This window comes from Pieris napi, chromosome 23 (genome assembly GCF_905475465.1).
Source record: "Pieris napi chromosome 23, ilPieNapi1.2, whole genome shotgun sequence".
NCBI lineage: Eukaryota > Metazoa > Arthropoda > Insecta > Lepidoptera > Pieridae > Pieris > Pieris napi.
The window spans coordinates 10,075,247-10,098,327 of NC_062256.1; the positions used below are offsets into that span (position 1 = coordinate 10,075,247).

General features: G+C 33.0%; 1 protein-coding gene across 1 annotated transcript; it reads right to left on the reverse strand.

Moving 5' to 3' along the window:
* Positions 1–257: 257 nt before the first annotated feature.
* On the reverse strand, positions 258–21,376 carry LOC125061575 (gamma-aminobutyric acid receptor alpha-like). The gene is made up of 11 exons (XM_047667054.1): positions 21,266–21,376; positions 9,350–9,696; positions 8,681–8,748; positions 8,369–8,589; positions 7,303–7,385; positions 6,305–6,439; positions 3,522–3,649; positions 3,088–3,273; positions 2,713–2,844; positions 2,422–2,614; positions 258–1,889 (listed from the first exon to the last, which is right to left on the reverse strand). Exons 1-11 carry the CDS (start codon positions 21,307–21,309, stop codon positions 1,732–1,734), a joined length of 1,695 nt encoding a protein of 564 aa, XP_047523010.1. The 5' UTR covers positions 21,310–21,376; the 3' UTR covers positions 258–1,731.
* Between the last annotated feature and the right edge of the window lie 1,705 nt (positions 21,377–23,081).

Genomic DNA, 23,081 nt, shown 5'->3' on the forward strand with positions numbered 1-23,081 from the left:
TGGTGACCTCTTCTACTCGTTGCCATTATTGATGAGTCATTAAAGTATACGTATAATATAATGGAATTGTGATATTTTAAGTTATTCCTATTTTGTTGATGTTGATGAATGTGTTTTATTTAATTAATAACAGAAACTGAAAATATAACGTTCAAAGTACATGCCAGCGCAAGTTAAGTCCCCGCCCAAATATTAACCCATCAAATCTTCTCATATTTATAAACCACTCGGCCCTATTATAAAACGTGGACTAATCGTTACAAAATGTAAATAAAATCAACACGGTATTTTTAGTTCACGTTTTATGAAGCAGAATGCTTAGATTTATAGAATTAGTATATTAAGATAATTTGTCTTTTTACAAAATATGTTTTATCAAATTATTTTATGAAATTATGAAAAATGAAATGTTATTGTTTCGCGAAAGCACCAGAGGGCGCTCGACAAACTCAGTCGAGGTAGGATAATATTCGAGAGACAAGAGTTAGTGACTCATTGATTTCAAGAGTTATTGCACTAACCATGCATATGTATTATATTATATATTCAACATTTGTTCTTTGGATTCCGTTGTGTATATCCTTCGTTTATTTTGTAAGATAAAATCTAACATTTCTTGCCACACTGTTCTCCCAAATGTCTGTATTTTATATATGTTTGTACTTTTATACTTTCTAACCATTTAAAATTACCTAATTCCCAGTTCAAGTATTGGTCTAAGTGACAATTATGGATTTGCCGGGTGTCTCAAACCCGTTTTGTAAAAAGACAAATAGTGATGTAATTATTGAAAGTGCATGTTTCAAAAGTATTTTTTGAACACCCGGTATGATCCTGATGCGATTAATAAATAAAATCGTCTTGTCTATTGATACATTTCCAAAATGAAATTTTTGATATTCCACTATGCCTTCTCTATGTTGATCTTCAAACTTATGATAAAAGCCTTACATTCCACTTGTATTTCGAATGCCTTGAAAGTGTCTATTCACTATATAAATGAGAAATTCTCGAAGCAGACTTCGATTGACGGACCAAATCTAAAAAGCCTTAGCTCTCTTAGTCTTCAGATGACACATTTTGATCGTTATTTCTGTCAAAACGATTGCGATTTTTAATACTATTTAAAGTAGCTTGTTCTACGGTCAAAATATGTTATTCGTGCTATTTACAAGTAAAGTAACCTATGTACATCGAGAAAGCTCAACGTACTGTACTGTCTTAAAACTATGTATTATACGTTTACTTTCTTAAATCCTTTGTATTTTTTCAAACTCTACAGCGAATAAAATTATGTGTGAAAAGTCAAATTTATTTATTTGCCCACTTAACATTGAGGTTTGTTGGGAATTAATATAAAACGTGGACATGTTGACATATGTTTTTACACGAAAATAATATCGTTACTATGGTTACAAACACGATACTATCTTCAACCCACGTTTTATAATAAGCCCTTATACATTTTCGAACGTAACTAATTTAAAGTGCAGCTAAAAACAAACAAATTTCAATTACGCAATTTGTTTGCAAATATCGATATAAAGTACGACAGCTGAGTATGAAATGCATTTCCTATATATTTTTTTTACTTTTTGTTCAATTGTTAAAAACGTTACACAACTTAAGCGTCACACAAAACAATCACACATTTCGATTTTTTTTTTTGATTTGAACCTTATTTTTACCAATTGTCGGCCTCCTTCGGGAATGAGTGATGAACCAGTGGTTTTACACTCTATTAATAGGGTTATCGCTCCAAGCGAAGTCATCGTCGGTGAAGGCATATATCATCCAATAGAATAAATTAAGTAAAGCAAATGATGCCGGGAACAACACGCGAGCGGCTTTGTCAATGTGAGATACACTGTTTATGTGACCGCGGTTCCCTGAAAAAAAAATTGACATTTAAAAATTCACTATGTCATACTCCATTAATAATAATATTTTATAAATTCCGAATATATTTAAAAAAAGTAAGTATTTTATTTAATGAGTCATTTCTTAAATTAAAAACTTTACGTGGGAGTACATTCATTCATATTATTTTTCATAAACAAAAGGAAAATTCAATTTGGGCGCTACATAGAAAAGTATGTCTTTCCTGTTTACAAGTGTTTAAATTTAAAATAAATCTTTAACATTTGTTCGTCACGTATTACAAATACCAAAATCTAGAACACACTATCCAACTACATAATATATATTAAGTGAAAAGTAGTGTAAAAAATTCTGTTTTATACTGTGTGTGACTCTTCGGGAGAACATAATATCTTGTCTGTTTAATAATATAAATAGCCTAAAAAGACAGTTAATTTTTCAAGTGAGTTGAACAATGAGGTCCTTGTTAACTAGCATGGTTAAATAAGCCATGGAGAAGCTAAGTCAATCCAAGAGGGTAAATAATTATATACAGTGTACCGGCTTCTCGCTGCCTTTGACGTCTATACTGGTCATCACCCGCGAGGCAGTACAACAGCTGACGCCATCGCGGAACCCTGTTCTCAGTCTGAGTAGTCCGTTCCATGGTGAGACGGACGCATGGATGTTCTTCTTGAACCTGAGGAAGATCGCTATCCGCAGAACTATTACTTTGGGCTGGTAATGAGGGACTCTGAAAAAACAATAAATCATATTATTGACATCCGATGTGGTATGTACATATAATCTAGCTAAAACAATTAATCAATACACACACTTAATTCAACTTACATAATTATTTGCAGATCTAGCCGAACTTCTTCTTCTAGCAGCGAGCTGTCGAGCTGCATACGCGTCACCTCCGACTTCCTCAATTAATTCTTCCCACTCAGAATCATCGATTACTATTTCACCTGATCCTACCTAGAAATTAATTTATAACTTGTTTTTAAAACCAGGCGGTTCTTGGAATGCCTGTAAATGTTAGAAAGGGTATAAACGATCATGTTATTAATATCAAATAAATAATTTGTAGTTTGTATTACATCAACTTTGTACATAGACACACACTTACGCATAGCGTTTCCACGAATAATAGCAGGTTAATAAAATAAATTATTGATAAGGAAATACAACGATAACGCAAATGTCTGTCAATTTATTTACCTTAGTGAAATAATGTACTCCCGCAAACTCGAGCAAGGTTGCGATACAATAGAAGAAGCTCATCAATAAGAACCAATCGAGGGCAGTTGCGTAACGGACTTTTGGAAGATCGGTCCTCGAGTCTAGGCTTATTGTGGACAGTGTCAACACCGTCGTGATGCCTAAGCCCACACGGTCCGACGTAGCCTTGAATTTAGATGTCACATTAATTATTATACTATATTGCAATAAATATAAGTCACAAAACTATGTATTATATCTAGCGACGAAATAGCTTTTAAATAAAATATAATGGCTAAAACATAGCTTTAATGGAAGTAAATGCGATTTTGTTACATTTTTATGTAACATGACATTTAGATTTTTTGCATTCCCTTTCAATTACAATCAGAGATACGGTTGGAAGCAAATGTTTATGATCGCAATAACCTCACCTCTCGATGTATCCAAAACGACACCCAAGACAGAACAACAATCAGTATGCAGGGCACGTACACTTGAATTAGAAAATATCCCGTGTGTCGCTGAAGATTAAATGACACTTGTAGCACCGAGAAATCACCTGCACGTAATAAACTTATTCAAACGTTTTATTAAATAGTATTATATCTTATGTATACTATAGAATAATATAGATGTGTACGTAAAGTATAAACATAATTGATACCCTGTCCTAATGATATAGCAATGCAAATTTAATATGAATTATCCGAATGAGAAGTGACGACTGCAGTGCAGTATGCACGTGAGATTGCTATATTACCTTTGGGAGGGCTCGAGGCAATTAGGACTATAATAGTATCTACTAATTACTTGCAAAACTTTGACTACTGAAGCCCAGATTAAAATGACGCTTTGCCTAAGACATTACACCGATAAGCATTGATAATAGTTAAAATAATAATTTATTTCCATAAACTGACTACATGATCACCATGATGATGCGTCATTTGCGTTACTAAACAATGCGGTAGTAAAATAGTCCTAGATTTCTTGTTTAGCGTTATATTTGGAAAAATAATATTTGAATCATAAGATTCGTTGAATTTTACCATTTAGTACGGGAAAATGTAATTTTTGTGAAGCGTGAAAGCCAATTCATGTCCCCGAAGGCTATATTCGGAGAACACTTAAAGATCGATGTAATGTTTACATATTACATTGTATACGCCACATAGAGGTAAAAATTAAATTATTGGGTAAAAAGGAAAGTCTTTCAATATTGTATTTTGGAGATTTGCATTTTATTTTAATTTTCTAATAATTGGCAGACTTGGTTATAAAAATGGTTTCTTTTTAAAATGCTTTTATATAACAGAAGTCTCAAAAGAAAGTTTACATTTATGCTTTATATACGCTAGTGCTTTAAGTATGCATAGCCCTTCATTATATCGCATTTTACGCAAAGACCTAAAGCTGCATCCCGCCGATATTAAATGGGTGCAAGAATTAAAGCCCCAAGATGCTAGTCAGGGGCTTGACTTCGTAAATCAGGTAACCGAGCGCTTTTCAACGTTAACCAACATCTTGTTTACGGATGAAGCTCATTTTCATTTTAATGGACACGTAAATAAGCAGAATTTCCGCTACTCGAGTGCAACGAATCCGAAATGCAAGCCCCTTAATTCGCCTATAGTGACTGTACGGGATGCGATGTCAGCGCGGGGAATTATCGGCCCATACTTTTTAAATTTTATTGTTCGATTAAATGAGGGCCGTGAACGCGAGGGTCTACATTTGGACGGTATTATTTTTAAGAAATAAATTCCCAAAATGTGTACTTTAATAATGTATAAACACTTTTTTACACACTTTATATTAGCTTCACCTGTATGTATGTATGTATGTAACCGACTCCTTCGGACTCGATTTTGACCGACTTTAAACGGACAGATTTAATTCAAACACTTGTACACTTATAAAGAATCAACGACAGTATAATAATTTCATAGGTTTATCTCGAAAAAACAATGAAATTTTTTTTAAGTCCACAAAGCACGCCAAAAAATACTGGTTTTATTGTGAAAAAGCGTGGGTTGCTCTGTGCCATATTTTTCTATCGAGCAACCCACGCTTTTTCACAATAAAACCAGTATTTTTTGTTCATTACCATTTTCAGCCTAAATTAGGAATTATTTTTCACTTTTTAGTTTGATGTGCTTAAAAAGCGTGTTTTATAGTTTTTTTTAAACTATATTTATTTGATACACGATTTAAATTTTTTTAATCGATCAACTAAATATGAACTTTCCTTTTGACTCACCCTGTATTTTTTCTTTAAAAAGCGTTTAATGCAAAGACATAAACTATGAATAAATTGTTTTATTCAAAGCATACTCGGCAAGGTTGTGTAAATGTGCGGAATCGCATTAAATCGGAAATCTCGGCAGCCCGTGATTAGGGAGGCCGTTGTGAGGAGAGGAAACCGATATCGAGGCTTCGATCTGACTTCAATTTTATAAGTTTTATGAAAGTATGACAACGATCTTCGAGTATTCAAATAATTGTTATGATTTATGCTTTTTACTTTAACGACTGTTATGAGACTTCGTTTCCGACTTTCGTCTTTACATCGTTACCATTTTTATTTATTATTTTGGTATGTGAATAAAAGACTAGTTAAAATCTCATAAAATCTAGTCCTTAACGAAAGAAAAAAATATATTATGCACAATAAAATTTAATTCAGACAAGTTTATTATAGATAAGTGACAGTAAAAAAATTAGTTCTTATGTTACGTAAAACAGCAAAATGATAATATTTCGTCCATAGTTGCTGTATATACATTCGTATGAGAAAAACCTTTCTGAGTGAAATGATTGAGAGTATTATTATGTGGGAACCGAATAGGAAAAACCATTGATTACTCGATTATTAACGTGACTTATTCTAGAGAGGAACTCGTCAGCTAATATTTGAGACACCCCTATTTATTTAGGCTATCTCTTTCCCAATACTTGTTATTATGACTTTCATATTCATTTATATTAACTTAATGATATAAGTTTTAAGAACGTTAAAGAATTTAAGGTAGCTTTCATTCTGGGTTACCCACAATAATTATAAGATTATCAACGTTTAATACCTATCAATTTTCAAAGTTTTCCAGCGGTTAATATATTCCACTGCAGATCGTGAGGTTTTAGCTTAAAATCGGCTTGGAGGACATTATTAATTTTATTTAACAATAAAGGTAAATCATAATGTGTGGCTTACCTTCTCGTCTTGTAAAAGTAAAGTTCCTGTATGGAAAGCTGATGAGATCAAACTGAGACAAAGTCATGCCTGGGACAAAGTTTACGCTTTCGGAATTCTGCCATTGGTAGACCAACTGCTGGTTCGAGTATGCGTCTGCGAAATTATTCATTGTATTAATGTTTTTTCATCTGAATAAATACTAATTTAGTTTAATAATAATTGTAAAGATAGAAGTTCAATATACAAAAAGTAGTATCGGTATTAAAGTCAGACGATTTCTACTGTTCTTAATAGTAACAAAACTATCTAAACAATTTTTTTGATTTTATACATTCTTGAGGTTAATAAACCCAACGCTAACCTTAAATTTAAGTATAAATAAAATTTCTTTATTTCACTGGGAACATTTTGTAGGATCTATCTCTACTAGTATTTAGTATGTCTGTTTCATTCTCTTTTGTAATAAATAAATAAACTTTATATTATTTATGAAAATAGAATATTCCTTTTGTTCCTAACAATACAATCTCAGTCTTTAAAATACCAAGGGTCGCTGAAAACTTTTGTAACTTTTGTACACAACGCATCGCGACTACGATGTTTCAATTGGCCCAATTGAACCATGCAGCCACTAATCAACAAAATAGATACACCTCTACAACTGAACACTTTATTACTTCACTAAATATTAATTACTTAATCTGCTGTGGATTATTGGCCCATGCGCATCTTATTAGAACACACAATTTGTTTTCCAGTTAAATAATAATTGAAATACAGTCGATTACCTACTTTAAAAAATGCCTGTACATTCAATAAAGGATTAGATTAGAAGATGCTTTGGTATTTTTTTTAAGCTAGTAAATATTACTACAATACAAATCGGTTTAAATCTGAATTCTGTTCGTCAAAACATACGCTCAATTATCAATACGATCTGTTGTGTTCCACCAGATTTAGCACGCTCTAATAATTCAGATCGGCGATTATCAAAAATCGATAGGGTTTGTACTCACAGCTTCCAAGGATAAGCGGACACGACTGACGATCCATTGGGAAATTTCGAAGTTCCATTGGACACTTGGCCTTAATAGTCAATCTGTTGAAATACGGGTTCATTATAGCCTACTAGGCCCGTATAAGCTACAAACCAGGTTTGAGTACTGGAGAGAAATATCAAAAAAGTTTGCACTATTTAAAAAATTAGATTAACTTAATTTTTTGACATTGAAATAATTAAAAAGCTTTTAAATTGCTTTTTAAATAATAAACGATGTAAATAATGAAAGATTAATTATTGAAAAATAGTTAAAGTTTTATTAGATTAAAAGTCAAGCACCGTATTAGGTAGTAATTTATTAAATTATAAAATAATTAATGATTTTCAACTCTTAAAGCAATCAGTTCTGAAATCTGAGTGGGCGCATTCTTCTCGCTGCCAATTAAAATGGCGGACTTTGTTTTAAGCGTCGACGAAATTAATGGAGCGCCAAGCACGAGACAATTATTCAACTTTTTTTAATTTTCAACTTTTTGATTGATTATTTGATATAGCACTTTTCATCTACTACGTACTAAGTACACTGAATGGTTGTGTACTTACACTGTTTTTCTTACACCCGCGTAAACTAAAATCAATATAATTGTCCAATAAAGCTAGAATGAAGTAGTTTTTAATTAAACGAAAGTAAGCGCTTTAATGAAAAGCTTATCTTCATTATAATAGATATGCGCTGGAAAAACTATTTTCCAAACAATTGATTGGCTTTGTGCAATAGACATTAATCCTCAAAGCCTAACAATATAAATTCAATTAAGTCTGCTTTCAATTACAAAATTTACGTTATTTTTATCACAATAATGATTAAATGATCAATACAATTTCCCTATTTTTGTTTTATATTTTTAGTATTGTATATTACAAATATTTAGAATTAAAAAAACATACACAATTAAAAGCAATAAAATTATAAACTGGGTTTTATTCTATATTTTATAAACTTTATCTCGTTTATTCTACTCGTACCTATATTTATACTAAAACATGTAGAAAATACATTAAACAATTTAATATATTATTACCTCATAGAATATAATATGTCGCCGTGTTGGCTAATTCGTAGCAACTTATTGGGTACAGTTATTGTGTGAACGTAAGAATGCTTTCCATTATAGAAGTACGTGTCGGGTCGCCAGATCCTCTCCAGCATTTTGATAGATAGTGACAATGATCGTATTGGGCCGAGGAACGACAGGCGCGTGTCTCGCCAGTATTGACGGAAATAACAGTCCATTGAATAATCCTGAAAGTTATTCCGACTCGATTCGAGATCAAATGTACTGAATATTGTAACAAAACTTTAATAACGTAATTAATATTGTGACAAAACGTACCATGTCTAGTTCAGACACCGGACCCATACTGCGTATGAGAATATTAGTTTGGACCACTGTAGGGTAACCTGAAAATATATTTTTTATTATTATTAAACTCACAACCTTAGATTTTAATAATAATAATTAAAAATAAATAGATATAACACTTAAATAAATTTAAAGAGTTTGGTTGCTGCAGTTTCTAATACGAAAAGAAATATGATTTAGCGATGGGAATCTTGTGATCAAATATATTAAACTGTACCTAAATGAGGTTAACATTAAACGAATAAACTTAAAACTAATGTTTCTTTATAAGCTCAAGAATTAATTTTCTATTTAAATAAGAATTATAATAAAATTGACTTTGTTAAATAATATATATCAGCGGCGCTACAACCTCTTTAGGTCTGGGCCTCAGATTTCTGTATCTGTTTCATGATATTTTTTTAATCTTATAGGCAACTAGGTGATCGGCCTCCTGTGCCTGACACACGCCGTTGACCTTTGGGTCTGAGACATGTCGGTTTCCTCACGATGTTTTCCTTCACCGTTAGTAAATAAAGTCAATTGGTGCACAGCCGGGGATCGAACCTACGACCTCAGGGATGAAAGTCGCACGCTGAAGCCACTAGGCCAACACTGCTCTTTGTTAAATAATACTAAAACGATTAATATTTCACTGACCTTTCCCGTGTGTCGGGAGCTGTGACTTCTCATAATTCTTCAATAAGTTTTCTAAAACCACTGTAATATTTTTCGATACCGCATCATTGATGCTACGTTTCTGGTTCACCTTTGCGTCGTATTCGGTTTTGTTCAGTTCATTGAACGTGGTATTAAAGTAAGTGAGTAACATATCCTCTTGTGCTTCATGCCAAAGTGCACTTTCGTTTTCACGATTTTCAACTGTTGCTGAGAAAATCTTTGGAAAATCTTCCGTCGAGCTGTCGGGGTCTAAGGATGTCAGTGATATGGGAAATGTTCCATTTTCAGTTGTCAAGTAGACCGCTCCCTTCGCATCAACTTTTGTCCTGGTTATGAGAAAATATATTTAATATATTTTGTGGACAATACATGTTTCTTTACTAAACAGTTTTCTAAGGGTTCCTTCTATATATTTTTTATTCGTTTAACAGGGATGTTCAAATTCAAGAAAACCAATGTATAATGAGTATGACTTTACTCATTTAAACTAAACGTAGTCAACTATTGTTCTATCTAAAGTACCTACTTATTTCACGGTTTATTGCAAGTGTACTTTACGCCGTGATAAAGTAAAATAGGGAAGTGATTTCGTTTTATAAAAGAGGAGGAGAGAGAAGAGTTATTAAAAAATTAGTTTTTAAAATAAGTAAAACTCTAATCGTACAATTTCGTTAATTTTTGTTTTAGTCCTTATTTGACTCATCAATCAAAGTTTCGTAGCTCTCGGCCGTCATCTTTGACTGATAATAATAAAAGTAGCGCCAATCTCATTTAATCTTCCAAACAAATACATTTACGATCGCTATTCCTTTACTAATTTAGAGCTAGAATATCGTTGATCTGTTGACAGTTTATCTCAGCTGGTATTTATCATATATTACGCTCCATTTTTTAAGAAATATCTTAAAACTATTATCACACAAAAAAATCAGTAATATCTGAAATCTTTTTACAGTCGGAATAAAACTGTTATTTGTTCAAAACTTTAAATAATTTAGTAAAGTTGCCGGCGTCGGTGAAATCGACCAATCGACTGGTGAAATGACCTGTGACAGAGATTATTTTAATTTAGTTAGTCAACCCCTTTCCAGTTCCCTATAGCAAGCCCGATGGCTTCAGCCAAATGGGCAGGCACGACCGGGGCAAAACCGGCGTGAAGTGATGCAATAGGTTCATCCTGAGTGAGACTCACTTAGCGGGAGCCCAACATCCCATAGCGGAGATGCCGGCTGACCGACTCATTGAGTACATCCAAATGGCTATAGATTTCCTGTTCGAAAAGGTCGCGTCCGCCGTAATCGTGATACTTGGCGACATAAACGCCCATCACGCCGACTGGCTCGCTTTTCACGACTTCTCTTTGCCATCTGACCTGACACGAATGGTCTGTACTCGTTCGGCACTGTCCTGAAGTGCTACAAGAACGCTTCAATACATCCGTCCCCTACAAAGGCGATCGCTCTGATCCGTCGAACTATTGCTCAATAGCTATAACCTCCTTGTTCTCCAAAATCAGTATCTAGAGGGCCACCAGCTAGTTAGAGATGGTCAGTGATCGCTCAGCTGGTGACATTGTATACCTTACTCATGTCCTGAACTAAACCTGGTACAATTTAACCCCAAGAATACACAAGTTTGCGCGTTTTCCGCTAAAAACGTTTTCGTTTCCCTTTTTCGTTATTCCTCTTTTCGAAGACACTTTTTTTTTAAAGTCACAGCCAGCATCGGAATACTTGGCTTTGACATATCGTACGACGTTCAGTTTCGCGGTCGAGAACCTCTATGGGCGGCGATATCAGCCTCCTGCCCGATTTTTTGTATGTTCTATAAAAAAAATTAATGACAACATTTGTGACATCCAAGATATACACACAAACTTGACATTTATTCGTACCTTTTTGGGTAGGGCTTAAACGTATTTCGATTATTATCCTTTACACTGATTTGTATCTTATTTTAGATAAAGAAAAAACCTAAAACCTTTCAAAAACGATAAAAATTATATTCATAAGCTCTGCGGCAGATGTACGCGAAAGGGCTTTTTATTTTAGATTATGTTAAAGCATTCCTTGATAGCTCCGCGGTTTGAAAGGTTACGAAATATTTATTCATGGGAAGTGTTGTGTACACTTTACTACACGTGTAGCCGACATTTTCCAATGAATTTTATGCTATAGGAACAATAGAAAGCGAATTTGCTGTTTTATTTGAAAAATAAAATTATTTAAATTTGTTATATTGCAGAAACAGAAAAATCTCCAAGATATAAGTTTAATATTATGAAGACGTTCATCGCTGTTCCAATTCCCGTAATTCTAATTGGACCCTGGCACGCTGTGATTGCTTCATATGCTCACACTGAATCAAAATGATTGCACGCTCTACTTATATCAAATACTCACTTTTAAGTTCGTTTATAACAAATTTTATATGCTATTATTGTTATGTATATATGATAAAGGATGTATAGACAAGCAAACAACACGAAATGTCACCTGAAAACATTTGTTGTTTCACCAGGGGTTGAGGAGTTACAGATACAGATAACAAAGATATAATTAGCTAGTAGTTGATTTATAGATCAAATTAGAATAATAATATTGTTCTGAACAGAAGTTTTCTGTATTACTCTTGTAGTTAGATCCCTATAATGTAACTCCTATTTATCTACATTTTACGAATAACCAGACACAACTTAAAACGTTCTTATAACTTAATTTATCGAATGTTAATTGTTTCGGGTCTCGTTAAAGTGAGTGTGACATCAATGAAAAATAAAAAGATGTATTTTTCGCAAGATCCTCAGTCTCCGAGCACCTACTTACGATTTTAAGTGCTCACTTAGACGAGTTTTGCTGAAAATACCGAAATCATTTTATACAAAAAAAATATGAAAGTAAGCCATCTTAACTTCATTTTTTAAAAACAAATCCGTTCTATATCATATAAAAAAACTTTAGAGGTGTCAAGGGACACCCGGATGGAACGAAATTCCTTTCGATTAATTAATATGTTAATTGGTATCATAACAGTATGATAGATTTTCTCGACACCAATCTTACGACGAAAAAAAAAGCCAACATCACAAGGTGTTCTCAGGCGGTCACCCATCCAAGTACTGACCTCGCCCGACGTTGCTTAACTTCGGTGATCGGACGAGAACCGGTGTATTACAATAGCAAATAGCAAAAAAGTGTCGTGACAACTTTTCGTAACAATTTTTTCCGTCCCCTTTCACAACGCGCGATAAGGAACTTCGTTCCAAAAATGTATCTACATATTAAAACTTATAATAACTTAAAGAATCATCTTCGCAAAGCAATGTAAGAATGCAGGGTAAACTAAAATGGCTATTTAATGCCAATAAGAGTCTCGGTTATTCAACGTTAGAGGAGCTGAAGCCCATATCTTATAATTTCCTAAGAAAAAGACGAGAAAAGTTTTTGGAAAGCTTAGTAAACTCCTAACGAACCGTGATAAACTCTTGCCTAAATGTACGGCAACTTAATCTATCTTTAGTAGAAAAGTTTATTTACAAAGTAACTAAACCTACAGCAAGTAACAATTTTTAAATAATTTTTGTACATTATATATATAAAGGATCTTTTTGAATGTTGGTGGTCGACATCAGCTGTGCTGTAACAATTCCACCACTCTTCTATTTGGTAAGAAAATATTTGTGTTAGCTATAAAGTTGTTAACAATGTAGATGACTTTAACGCAAGGAAAAGATCGTACTAAATCTTAAAAGGCAAGCAACGAGCCCTCTGGTATTGATAGAATTCATAGCTTGCCCCCCCTGTTCTAAAAATCTAAATTATGAAATTCCTTAGAATTTTAGTACTTTTATATAGATCCTACATTTTATCTGGAGCACATACTTGATCACATAAGAAAGTACTAGTTAACTAATTGTTAAGGTGTCTATTTGAAATATTTCCAATTTATATAGGAGTTGAGATGAAACATGATCAATAAAAAAAACAGTGATGCTTCTGGGCTTTTGTATCTATTTTATAGTATTTTTTTCTAATTGGCAAGTAAGACAGCCTTCTGTGCATTACACGCGCCCTCGACTTTTTGGTTCCATCACCCTACGAGCGGGTGTTAATTCCTTCTCATATTTATTTATTTATTGAAGTTCACCACATAATACTACTTCTACGGTTAATGTTACAACCGCTTTTATCTAAAATGTATGACATTACAGGTAAACATAAATGTTTAAAAAAATTACCATCAATAAAGCGGATTAGGTACGAGTTTGGCGCGTAAGAATGCTTTCTTTAAAATCAGATCAGCCCACTATCGAATACATCCAGCTCCGATAAAGAAATGCTTACAAGCGATCTTGCTACACAGCAATTATTCATACCTAATTATTCATATTATATTCATAGCACCTCAGGGATAAAGGTCGCACGCTAAAACCACTAGGACAACCCTGCTTTACATCATATGCGAATAAATATAGATACTTCTAATGTGGATTAGGATTTTCGAATGTTAATTATTATTATTATGCTAGCCGACCCGGCAAACGTAGTTTTGCCTTATATCTTATATCGTAATTATATACTTACAGTATATGATTTCTAGGAAACATTTTTTTAGTACAATAAAAATAACTATCTACTATAATAAAAAATAGGGGTTGATCATAGAGGGGTTACAATTAAGGGTTGTATGTATGTTGTATTATAAAAAAAATTATAATATAATAATATTCAATAAAGAGCTAATTATTAATTTTCAGCTTCAATTTAAGCATTGGATTTTAAAGTGTATTTCCCGAGTTTCAATAATTTATTTGAAAGTGAAGCGACAAAGCCGCGATTTCGTGCTCTCATTGCTCGCAAGAACCTCTTTTAAAAGAGAACTCTTCACCGAAGTATACAATTTGTCAACTCACTTTCAGATAACAGTTTGACAATGAGGCTTTAGTACAACAACTGTGTTTGCATTTGTTAATTCTGGTTTTTCTTCAGGTCATTTATGCAAAAACGATAAATACGAAATTCCGAATCCCCGTTATCTGGTTATCTATATCATAAACTTTTTTATTAACTGACCTTCCCCTCGAAGAATTATCGTGTCGAAGGGATTCGAACCCAGACCTTCAGGGGCATATGCCTGTTTATCATAACATAACCAATAAAACCTACAATAGACACTTATCAGAACTTTCTATTTTATAATTTGACATAAAATGATTATATGAAACAGGTTCGATTGGGGATAATAATTTTATTTATAAAACAACAGCAAAGTTATTGGAAACAAATTAAATCACACTACACTAATGTTACTCGAACAGATCGCCAATGAGCTCTATATAGTAAAATATTTAAATTTCAAACATTGAAATTAGGTCCTATCCCATATATTGATCTAGCTCATTTATAGGCGGCATATTGAACTCCAGAGCCAGAACAAAATCGTATACGAATACTAGTAGATTACTTATTAGAAATATAATATTCAAAATTCGTACACTTTCTTGTTCTGTTGTTAAGGTTCGAGGGTCCGTGAGAACGCAGAGGTGACCGATGAGAACAACCGCACTCGGTACTGGGGGCTGAAAACTATCAATCTCCTCTAAGATATATCCCAAAGCCATCAGGGCATGACCAAAGTATGGTAAATAATGCTCGACGAATAATTCCAAATCATACATTTGTTAAGCCTTTTTATCCATCTTTCATATTATATTGTCCATCGATGTTTTATTTCATTTCGATGCGTTATTTTAATAATTCCGACGGTTTCCATCATGTCTGAATACGTAGATACAAAACCATAATGAGGGATCATTTAAATTCTGTAAATCATTTTAGAAATAGTGTGAAAGTGTATTTCTTGAATTCAATACTATTTTTGCTTGTGTTTTATTTGATATCCCCATTATCACACATAATTATATACGGTATTTTTACATATTTTAATAAAATATAACTGCTGATTGTAATTATTATGACATTGTCATACAAAATGTCAGATAGGCACGTGAAGACGTTGTCATTGTAGAACGATATACGACAGGCCAATTTGGTAAAAAAATGATTTTTGGTGCCATGTCTCGAATTTCTGAGATAAAAATAAGTAAATCCAATTTCTTAGAGAATGGAAACAAAGGTTACAATTATAAGTATCTCGCTGCATTCAGCCCAGGGACCCTGACTGTATTCAGACTTGGCTCGTACTTATACGTGTCGTGTATGAACCTTTGTGTTGCGATCTCAACAAAACTAGGAGAAAAGATAAAATTGTTTTGTATTTCATCTCTTACGAGAACGATCGCCGCGGTAACGAATTTGTGTACGAAATTGGACGGCAAAGACACCTGGTTGTACTAATAATATGGCACGAATTATTGTTCCTACAGTTTTGAGAAATTGGAATACACCTGTAATACACCACCTGAAGCATTTTACTTCAAAGCAAATTCCAGCGAGTTTATTACACATTCCTGCCCCGAGTTTCTAGTTGCTAGCATTTTCGACATTAAACCGATTCTTATTTAACGATGTGCTATGGATTACATAAATTCAATGTTATATTTTGTTAATTTTTAAGGTAAATAATGATTTGGGTCTAAATCTAAACTTTTATTATAAATATAGATGAACACTTCCGTCTATTCGACATGACAAAAAGACAGTTTCAAGCAATGACAAATACCTCATTGGCACTTAAATGGCCATTAAATACAGTTAAAATCAGGAAATTAAAAGTATCACAGTTAACAATCAGCGAAGTCCCGCTACCGAAGAAATAAAATATCTATACACAGGTAAATTGTCTGTTAAACTTGCTCCATAAGATTAATAGCCTTTGTCTTTATGACGTGACCACTATAAAAATAGCAGCCGCTATGAAAAGCATGGCTCATACTTATGTTAGTTCTGTATTAGCATCGGTTTGGCAAGTATCACGTATACTTGTTACGTATACAAACCGATGCTAATACAGAACTAAAGTAACACTGAAAATGTTTAGAACTGGCCAGTTAGAAAACTTTTTTTGAATTTCAATTTAAAAACTCTTTGGTAACCTAATGTAATATATTGCAATCATTGGTTATTTGTTTTTGTGATTTGGCGGCAAATCTAAAACTCTTGTTACACGTGAAAATGAACCTAACGCGAGAAAATTTTCGGTCAATGATTTATTATGACTTTCGTTGTGGGCTTACTCAACAACAAAGCTATGATAGGCTGCGATTAGCATTTCTTAATGAAGCCCCATCTCGTGCCACTATTTACAATTGGTTTAACGAGTTTAAACGTGGACATAGCAATCTCAACGATGATCCGCACGAGGGGCATCCTTTAACAGCGACTACTGAAGATAACAGCAATGCTGTGCCACGCATGATAGAGGAAGATGAGAGTGACCTATCAGCAGATACGGGCAAGCCTAGGATTGGTATGAGTCAAGTTAAAAAAATATTACTCAATTAATTTACTTTTATTATATACATAAAACTACCATATTCATAAAAAAACAAAGTCAGTATATTATGAAATATACTTAAAGAAAATAGCGAGAGAGTTTAAGTTATTTAAAGAAAACGATTATGAAGTCCTTTAGTTAACCCAGTGTAATTACACTGGTTTAGGTGAGCTTGAATAGTTTAGATAAAAAGTTAAAAATACATTGGTCACTTGACTTTCATCTATAATCGTTTGCATTTCCAGTAAAATGGTCGTTGACATTGACTCGTCATCTCGCTCGATAATTAATTGGCAGCGTGTCAAGTTATCTAATGACCCTTTAAGCCACCGAGCAGCCAGAGGTAACGCATCAGCGAGCGGGTTTAACATTATTATAAAAATAGTCTGGTAAGAGGTCATTTAAAATAATACGTTTACTTAGGATAATATTCAGTGCAGAATTATTGCTAAGTATCACCCACGTAGGTATATCAAAATCCAACACCTTTTTGACTTACAGGAGTTCGCGCTGATAGAAAGCTATCAAAGCTAGAAACAATTGTTTCTATATAATCCTTATTGGTTGTAGACGAGAATTTAAAGTAATAATAAATCGATCTTGGTGTTTATGTTAAAGGCAACACCCAACAAACTTATTCCACTAATTCCATTCTAGATATCGTCTGGCTCACTACAATGACAAAAAGCTATACCTAATCAATTACGTAAAAGTATAGTTGTAGAGATAATTGATTTTATTCTAAAATTACGGTGAAATAACTGAAACTTCGAAGCTCGAGCAAAAAGCCATTTAATAATAAATATTTCAATTTCTTTAAGAAGATTGCATTGCAGGTAATATGCCAACTCAGATTTTTGGTATTGTTCGCTTGTAGAATGGAGCTTGTTGTTTTCAATATATTTTAAGTGAGTTTATTAATGTTTTATTTTATTATATTGTAACAATGAGAAGACATATATGTATTCGTCGTCGGTCCTTACATAAATGGAGGTCATTTAGAAAGGTTAAATTAGAAATCACAAATCGAATAGATGACGATGGCCACTTTGACAATGATTCTTTGGCATGATGTTGTTGACACAACTCTTAAAATGCTTATTTTATGAGTTGTGTTTTAATAAATCGTCAAATAAAACTTCAGGAAGTCATTTAACTTTTCCACAGCTTTAGCAGAACATGTCGTAAAATTTCTTTAAAAACGTGACCCAAGCAACATTCACAGAACATTCTGCTTCGAGGCATAATTAAATAAAATCCAACATCTGAAACTCTTTTCGTCACTCTGATGTCAAAAGCGTTCAAAGGGAACTCATAAATTTCAATACTCTTAAAATGCGTAGGGCGAAGATCTTAAAAGGTTTCTTGAATAGACATCGAGCGAATGATAAGCGCAAAGGATGTGATTTGCTCGCGGGCAAAAGATAGCTAACATTTTATTGAATTCGTATGCAACGCCTCTCATGTTGTTACAAACTAATGTATCTCTTATTTCAATTTCTCATAATAAAACATTTTTTTTATTTCATAATAAAAAATACAAGAAAGTAACTAACTACTATAGGCACTAACAAATAATAGAACTTTTGCCAGTTCACTCAACGGACAATGAAAAAGGTCCGTTAACCTATGTAATTCGTTAACTAAATAATGCACTGAATCATATGTGCCCTTTTCAGAAGGTTAGTCCTAGCTGTGGGCACATGAAATAACGGCGGAAGATGTCGGTTTTTGACGTACCCATCAGGTACATTGAAGCTAATGTACTGAAGTACTGCCTTACTGTCCTTGCCATGTAACAATTTTAGGAAGTACATCACAAGCGCGAATTCTCGGCGTACTCTTAGCTCGATGTAGCCCACAGAACCAAGAATAAATAAGGTCGGATACATGAGTGGGTAAAAAGGGTACCGTACATCCTAAGATAGATATGCCTCAAAAATTGGTTTTGTACGTGTGTGTAACATTAATAATATTTATTTATATGCGCGCGACCGAGCATGTTTCTCATTTACGTTAAACGTGGATAAATTATATTAAAGTTTAGGTTTGCTGTGTCTTTAAAATAGGGCAAGTTTAACCTCAATTTCATGATGAAGTATCCTGTAAACATGCAGGATGTTAGGTTGAGCATTCGCTTGCGTTTCAATAACGTTCCATCCTAATCTATCAATGTATGCAGCTTACTTCCGGTCTACGGACTACAATGAACGATCGAACTACATTGTGCAGTAATTCCTATCTCATTACAGTAAATATCTATCCACCTTATATATTTTACCAGGCACTGAAAGTAGCTGAGGTTTCTTTATTAGAGAAACTGAACTAGATGGGTCTAATTGTTTTTATTTTAATTATAAGATCTCCACTAGATTTATGATGAACACATGATGAATTTTGGCCTCTGGTACCTACTGGATAGGTCAAAGACCGGCTACAAAGGCAACAGGAACAGGATCCTCATCTCAGGATTGAAAATTGCATAACGTCATCAAAATCAACCTTCATGTAGGCATCATCCGAAGATCCTGACACTGCATCAACACTACTAGAGTTTTCAGGGGATGCAAAAATTCAGATACATCATCTTTTATTATAAATGTCATTAGAATCCGCATTTATGAAAGAGATAATTCAAGGATGGATTGGCTTAAATCAATTGTTTTAACTAAATTATTCATCTGTCTCTTTTCTTTACAGCGTTAACACAAATTGACAAAAAGAGACGGAACTGTTATAAATAAAAGGGTACAAAGAGTGAGTAGGTAAGAAGATAATATTAGTGTTGAGTATTAAGGAATAAAGCTATTGAGTACAATATTAGCCTCATCGCTAGAGTCTACAGTAAGCTGTGACGTAATTAAAAAATCTTTTGTACTTTACCATTTACTGAAGCAAGGGAATGAAAATTTCTCATCACAACAGAAATTTTATGAATCTTCAGAAAAAATATTGTGAAGCTACAAAAATACCCGTTAAACCTTTATTAGCAACGGAATTTATATCAATAATATTCTGATATGTCGGTATGGTTTGTGAAGCACTTGGAAATTATTCAGATTGTATGGAATATGTAAAAAGTATTTGCATTTACGCTTACCTCGATGTTGTCGAGGTTTCAATATGTATACATAATTAATATACGGCCAAGTATTATATTATCTATTTATCTTTTACTGTGGTTTCAGAAAATTTAATAGATAAATATGAACCTTTAAAATAGGTATAAAAAGGTCTGTAAATAATGCGTATGTACAACAAATTGCAAAAAGACAAATAGATAAGATACATTTTTAACATCTGCCACCAAAAAGCATTTATTATAAAACAAAATTTTATTTCAACTTCCACAGCAATTGTTCTTGTGCGTGAACGCCGACTTTCTACTTATGGATTCTTTTTTATGTTTTGTAGCTCGTACATTAAAAGAAAATGTGATACAACTGATATGACACAAATAACTGCGCCCACTTGACTAGGGATAATAAAAAAATACATATATAGACTACTTTATAATATTATATCGCGCGATACTTTATACATATTCCAACTCGCCAATTCCAGTTTTAATTTCCAATTTTATCTAGACTAGGTTTTTAAGCCAGTAATTATAAAAATGTACCAAAGTATTAATCAATTTAAAAAAACTTTGGTTGCACTCGATATGAAAATACCATTAAAGGTAGCATTCAGTTTATTTGTTCGAAAGCTTTTGTTTAACAACGCAACGTGCATTCTAATAATTCAATTAGCATTCTGCGGTAATACTTTCAGTATTCAAACTGTTGAATAACGGCTTCAATGAGATGGATTTTAAATCACTAAGAACTTGAAGCTGGTTATTATATTCAATAGTTTCCGTACAGAATACGTCTAATTGCGGAACGTATGTTGAGAAAAGAATTTTGTAAAAAGACTAACACAAAATAAGCCTCGTTCATTATTTTCGCTTCGGCATTGTTCGTTTTCCTACAACTTTGATTACTCTATACCTAAGTAGATGTATGCATCTTATATTTTAGAATTTACGTATGCTAACCACAACTCGAACCACAAGATCTCAAACCGATCAGGTACCTTCTGGTGCTTTCAGCTGAAATCTTTTTAAACGAACGTATTGCGGAAGGGGTTTTTCGTTCAAGTTAAAAGTGGTCATAAATAACCAATAAAACATCTAGAATCGATTTGAACTGCGATAAACGTTTGATATCTAAGCTCAGACAGGTTTTATATTATGGTCTACTCGTATGTTATGTCTATTTTACATAATAGTTCTTGAGTTTGACGAGGGTAATTATTATTATTGAGTTATATTATTCAGAATATATATGGAGAACATTTTAAAATAATCTGTTATCAATAAACCCTTCAGCACTGTAGTTAGTAATGAACAACTAAATGTCTACAATTATAAAGTTATAAACAAAAGAAAAAACTTACCATAAGACCACTAGAACTTCTAAAAACAGCGCTCGGATCATCATATATATTTGTCAGAGAACTTAGGAAAACTAGGGCTTTTTCTGTATCGCGTGTAGACTCTCTATAGGCACGAGATGTTGGACGTCTTGTTCGCGCCCTGAGAGCCTGTCTAGAGCAACGGATCCTTGTAATACGCATGCGCCAACATTTTTTGATTAGACAGAATCAAAACTTTCTAAATATTTATCACGTGTTTATTTATTCTAGTAACTTCCAAAATATATAAGATAATTACGAGAGCTTGGTTGAGTTTTTTAATGATATATTTTTATTTAATTTACGAGAAATGTATCATAATTACGAACTTAACATGCCTTACGCTTGAGTTAGAATTAATAGTTTCAAGTTCGAGGCCGCGATGCGCCCGTTCTATAGAAATTGAGAATTAATATGAATATTCATGTCGTCTTAAGAATGTTGCAATGTATGAATAACTTTATTTCTTATACAAAATCAGCATACCATTCTGATAGCTACGATTAGGAGCTATTAAAACTGCAGATTCATCTTTTAGCGCAGTGACTTGTTTTATTTGCAGTATTACTGATTCTAAACCTTGGATAAAACAATGGCCGCTAAATGACGAAATCCCAATAGCATAGCTGATTGCTGCGGGTGTCGAGAGATGCGCTGTCTTAAATTACGTACCTACATTTAATAGATATTTATAGGCCATTATTGAAACCTTACTCGAGTGATTGATACGTAATTAAATTTAATTATTACTTTGATTATTAATTAGGCGGTTTCTGTGTTGTATCGCGTTTTCTTGAATAGAGAAGGTATCGTTATCGATACAGTACAGTACTAAGAAAAAATGCGTATCTGATAGGATGCCGAGTATAGACCTATTAAACGACCATTTTTGTTTTAAAGCGGGCCTAAAACTAGTAACGGAATTTGAGACTATGCTTAATTAAATGTGTCACGATGTCTGAATGAAAAATGCATTTTGCTTCAACCACGTAATTGAGTTTGGTCTATAACAGATTTAATAATGGATTAAAATGTAAATTTGATCACGCCTAGCTCAAGCAGAATTTCAATTAGCATGTCGTGGATCTTTCAACGACTAACATTTATTTTAATTTCATTTATATGTAAAGTGTTTAAACATCAAGTTATATTTTGCGTTAAGAGCCATTATAATCGTCACAAGACTCCAAAATTAGAGTGACCAGTGAAATAGTGTTGTATGGACGAATAAATTGTATATTTATGTATTCTAGTTATTTGTTGAATTTTATCTTTAACTTATTCCAAAAGCGACATTACTTTATTAAATCATCGTCCTTCTTTCAGTTAAACTACTTTCGTTTATTCTTCGCTCTTAAATTTCTTTCTAAAACTGAAAATAAAGAAATAGTAAAATAGAGGGTTGTAAAAAGTTCAAAGATTTTACGTGAAAATGCGGTTTTGACGAGAAACAATGAGACCGTTTAAATGACCACATTATCTCGAGTGCCCACCTCACTCTCCTCTTTGTACTAAAGCTTATGTTTATGAGATCGAGCCATTATATGAATAGCTATAACTTGAGGTAAGACATAATTTTGACCACTTTATAATTAATTCATCGCAATCAATTTGTAAATATTCGGTAGTGGGCCGGTCCATTTAAAAAAAAGCGAATTAGGGAAATATTACTCAAATAATGAAGTAAAAGTTTTACTTCCATTAATTTTTCGTTTTATATTTTTGAACAATAGATACATAATTACATTGCAGAATAATGTATTATATATGTGACGTACATTAATAAATATTATCAAAA

Excerpts from the sequence above, each read along its gene's own strand:
- LOC125061575 (XM_047667054.1), bottom strand. The coding sequence starts at position 21,309 with ATGATGATCCGAGCGCTGTTTTTAGAAGTTCTAGTGGTCTTATG. Across the intron at positions 9,697-21,265 it reads GAAGTTCTAGTGGTCTTATG|GACAAAAGTTGATGCGAAGG; the intron begins GTAAGTTTTTTC and ends TCTCATAACCAG. Across the intron at positions 2,845-3,087 it reads GAGTACATTATTTCACTAAG|GTAGGATCAGGTGAAATAGT; the intron begins GTAAATAAATTG and ends ATTAATTTCTAG.